The sequence below is a fragment of the Glycine max genome, chromosome 12 (assembly GCF_000004515.6).
Source record: "Glycine max cultivar Williams 82 chromosome 12, Glycine_max_v4.0, whole genome shotgun sequence".
In the NCBI taxonomy this organism is placed as follows: Eukaryota; Viridiplantae; Streptophyta; class Magnoliopsida; order Fabales; family Fabaceae; genus Glycine; species Glycine max.
This window is the reverse complement of record NC_038248.2, coordinates 6,304,989-6,308,422: the sequence shown is the minus strand read 5'-3', so window position 1 is coordinate 6,308,422 and position 3,434 is coordinate 6,304,989. Positions and strand designations below refer to the sequence as shown.

The following is a 3,434-nucleotide window of genomic DNA, read 5'->3' as shown; positions in this document are numbered from 1 at the left end:
AATGTTAGAGACTAAAATGAATTTTCTAACACATAAATAACCAAATTAAATAAAAATTAAAACATAGGATCAAATATGCATTTTAACCTGTTCTTTTAGACCATGTTCACATTCATTTCTATAACCAATTAAGTTAAATTAATTTAATTTATTGAATAAAATATATAAATTATTATAAATCTTATAATACATATCTCCGATCCCTAGATTGAAAACATCATTCCTATAACCTTTTGCAAGTAAATACACATAGCTAAAATTAAATTCAGTTACTAATAAGTCATTGGTATAAATAATATTAGTTAGACTTATTCTTTTTAAGTAATATCTCAATTTTAAGCCAATCAATATTATATACTAATAACATGATAAAAAAATTAAACATATTTAATGAATAATTTTTATTTTCACCGAAAGTAATTTTTGCACTTATCCATTGAATCCAAATGAAAATTTAATTATCATCCCCATGACTTAATTTTTTTATCACCATAAAATAAATTTGACTCACTTAAAAAATATTAAGGATTAAAGTAATTTTTTAAAAAATTAATACGATGGAAAACATAAGACCAAGTTTAAAGTGTAGATTTTAGCCTAATAATAATTTTAATTAATTTTCGTGTCAACAGGTTTGGTTCATGATTTTGAAAGTACTGATCAATTACTCAAGTAACACAATAAAAAGTTTTCACATGGACGTGTGTAATAATTGGGTAATCACGCGATTTTGAAAAGAACTAAATTACTCAAATAACACATTATACTGATCACCAAGTGTTCAACATATTACATTTGAAGAAATTCTAAAGTATACAAAAGCTAAATAAAAAGACAATAAAAATGTAAAACACGCATGATGATATCCGTTCTCATGCTTATAATGAAAAAAATAAATAAAAAATTCATGTTTCTATTTGGACAAGCCCGTGCTCTATGTAGACCTAATTATTGGCTCTCAACGTTCAACACCACTATTACTCACGCGCTCTTCGTCACAAACAACCGAAGATGTAGTCAACTCCGTTTCTGCCTTCTCTGTGAACTTCTTATATATGTCACTTTTATAGAACTCTCTTGTCCTCATCACAAAGATCAAAGAAGTCACTCCTGCGAAAAAAGATACACATGCCATTATTATCAATGGGAGCTTGTAGCATTCAGTTCCAATGCAAGTCAATTCTGTGCCCTTCACCCATTCTTTGCCACTTTTTATTAGCTGATTTTTTGCCTCTCTATCGTAAAAGAAGCCAGTGACCCTAACATTCAGCACATATGATGCAAGAGGAATGACCATAAGCACACAATTCTGCAGTGTGGCAAAATGTTTTAGACCAAAGAGTTCAGAAACGAGTGCATAGAAAATTGGCCACACTACACCAAAGGAAAATCCAATTATCACCGATGCAAAATAGACTGAACCGGGTGCTGGGAACACAATAAGAAGGTGGCCGATGCATGTAACGAAATGCGAAAAGACCAACAACATAGGGCGAGGAACTTTGTACTTGTGAAGTAAAATTTCAGACACGAAACCAGACAAGACCCTCCCAAAGAAATTCCAAATGCTTACTAATGACACAAATGATCTCACTGTGTTGCCAGTGTATCCAAGGGACTCACCAATTTGTCCCAAATTGTCCACCACTGTTACGTTTGTTCCATACCCAGCAAACGATGAAATCAACAATAACAACATGTCAATGCTTAAGAGTGCTTGCAAAATGGTGTGATCTTCTCCTCTTTCAGGTTTATTGAATATGTTGGAAAAACATGACCCGTTTGGATCATCCTTAGCTTTTTCTTTAGCTTCAACTATTTGTGGTTTCTCTATGATTACCTCATTTGCAGCATGCGCAAGTACTTTTTCCATGATGTTCCACGGTGAGAACTCTTTTCTAACAGCAATAAACAAAGGGAGGATAATAAGAAGAACACATACCACAGTTGCACTTCCAGCATAGGCTGCTTTGGAGAAAGGAATTTGTCTCTGAGCAATGATCATTGCCATGATGAACAATGCAAGTACAATTGGTGCAAAAAGAAAGTTGTTCATTGTTTTTTGCTCATTGGGTTGCCTAGTCCCAATCTTCATGATCCGAATCACAGAAGCAAATGCAATTGATATAGCAGCAGGAAGCCATGCAATGAGAAGAATGAGAGACTCAGAATCATTCCCATAAAAGGCCAAGTAAAGCTGTGTCATGATAGCTCCACTTAGTCCAAGGTAACCCTTCAAAATACCTAATATTGTGCCTCTACTTTCTGGGAAGTTTTTGACACACGTGGTTATTACTCCAGTGTTGGCAAAGTTCTGAGAACTAGCACCAATTGCAATGTAGAGACCAACCTGCCACACGTGTGGTTTGGATATTCTGCCAGTGACCACAAGCCAGATCATGAAATAGCCACCAAAGTTGAGGACTGAGCCAATGAGGAGTACTAACCATGGAGGAGTAACCTCTCCAATGAAACCAATAGGAGCACCTAAGTTTCCACCAAGGTCCTTGCAAAACCCTAAAAAGTTGAGTGTGCTTTGATCATAACCTTGTGAACGTTTGATTGCTTCAGAATATGATCCAAACACATAGACTCCACCTGCTCCTGCCAAGATAAAGAAGGAGGCACAAAGCATAAACCATCGACCTTGTATTACTTGTGCTATGAACTTTAGAACACCGAATCGCCCACTATTAATCTTGCTGCTGTTTGTGAGTATGGTGGCCATTTTTGTTTCTCAGGATTATTATTACTGCCTAAAATTTGAAAAATGAAGGGACATATATATAATTTGATTACCCCATCGGTAAGGGTCTATATTGATGTGGATAAACTTGAACATCATTTTTTGGTGGATTAATGTAAACGAGCGTGAATACAAAGCCTCTTATTTTGGAAAGGCAAATCTGTTAAATAAAGGAGTTATTAATAGTTTGACAAAATGAGATTCAAATTTCAACTCTTTTGACCATATCCACAATTAATATTGCTTTCATAAAAGAATACAGTCATACGATCTTCTCTTATCCACAATATTCTTGTTTTGATAATGAAAAATAATTTATTTCTTGGCTGATAATTAATTAATAATAAAAAGTATTAAAGTTATTATTTAAAATGGTATATCTAATTTCCCCCCCTCACAGTGCAATACATTGTTTTTTTGTTAAAAGTGTATATATTGCTTTAAAGAATTTAAAGTTTTCAACTATTATTTCAGAGAAGGATGAAATTCTAATTTGAAAATTGAAAATTTTAATCGAATAATGGTAAAATTAAATTAGAAAAAGCAAAATATTTTAGATTAAAAAAAGAAAAAAATGTAAGTAATTTTATTTTGCAAATTTTATTGAAAAAAAGGTAAAAACGTAAAATGCTTAAGAAGGAATCAAATGATACGAAAAAGATACGAAAATTCTTAAGAAGGTAAAAAT

At 32.8% G+C, this 3,434-nt stretch overlaps 1 protein-coding gene across 1 annotated transcript; it reads right to left on the bottom strand.

The window, feature by feature from the left end:
- Positions 1–652: 652 nt before the first annotated feature.
- Positions 653–2,728, bottom strand: LOC100799928 (uncharacterized). The gene has a single exon (XM_003540722.4). The coding sequence runs from the start codon at positions 2,726–2,728 to the stop codon at positions 959–961; it is 1,770 nt and encodes a 589-aa protein (XP_003540770.1). The 3' UTR covers positions 653–958.
- Between the last annotated feature and the right edge of the window lie 706 nt (positions 2,729–3,434).

Coding starts and splice junctions, on each gene's coding strand:
- LOC100799928 (XM_003540722.4), bottom strand. CDS start 2,728: ATGGCCACCATACTCACAAACAGCAGCAAGATTAATAGTGGGCGATTC.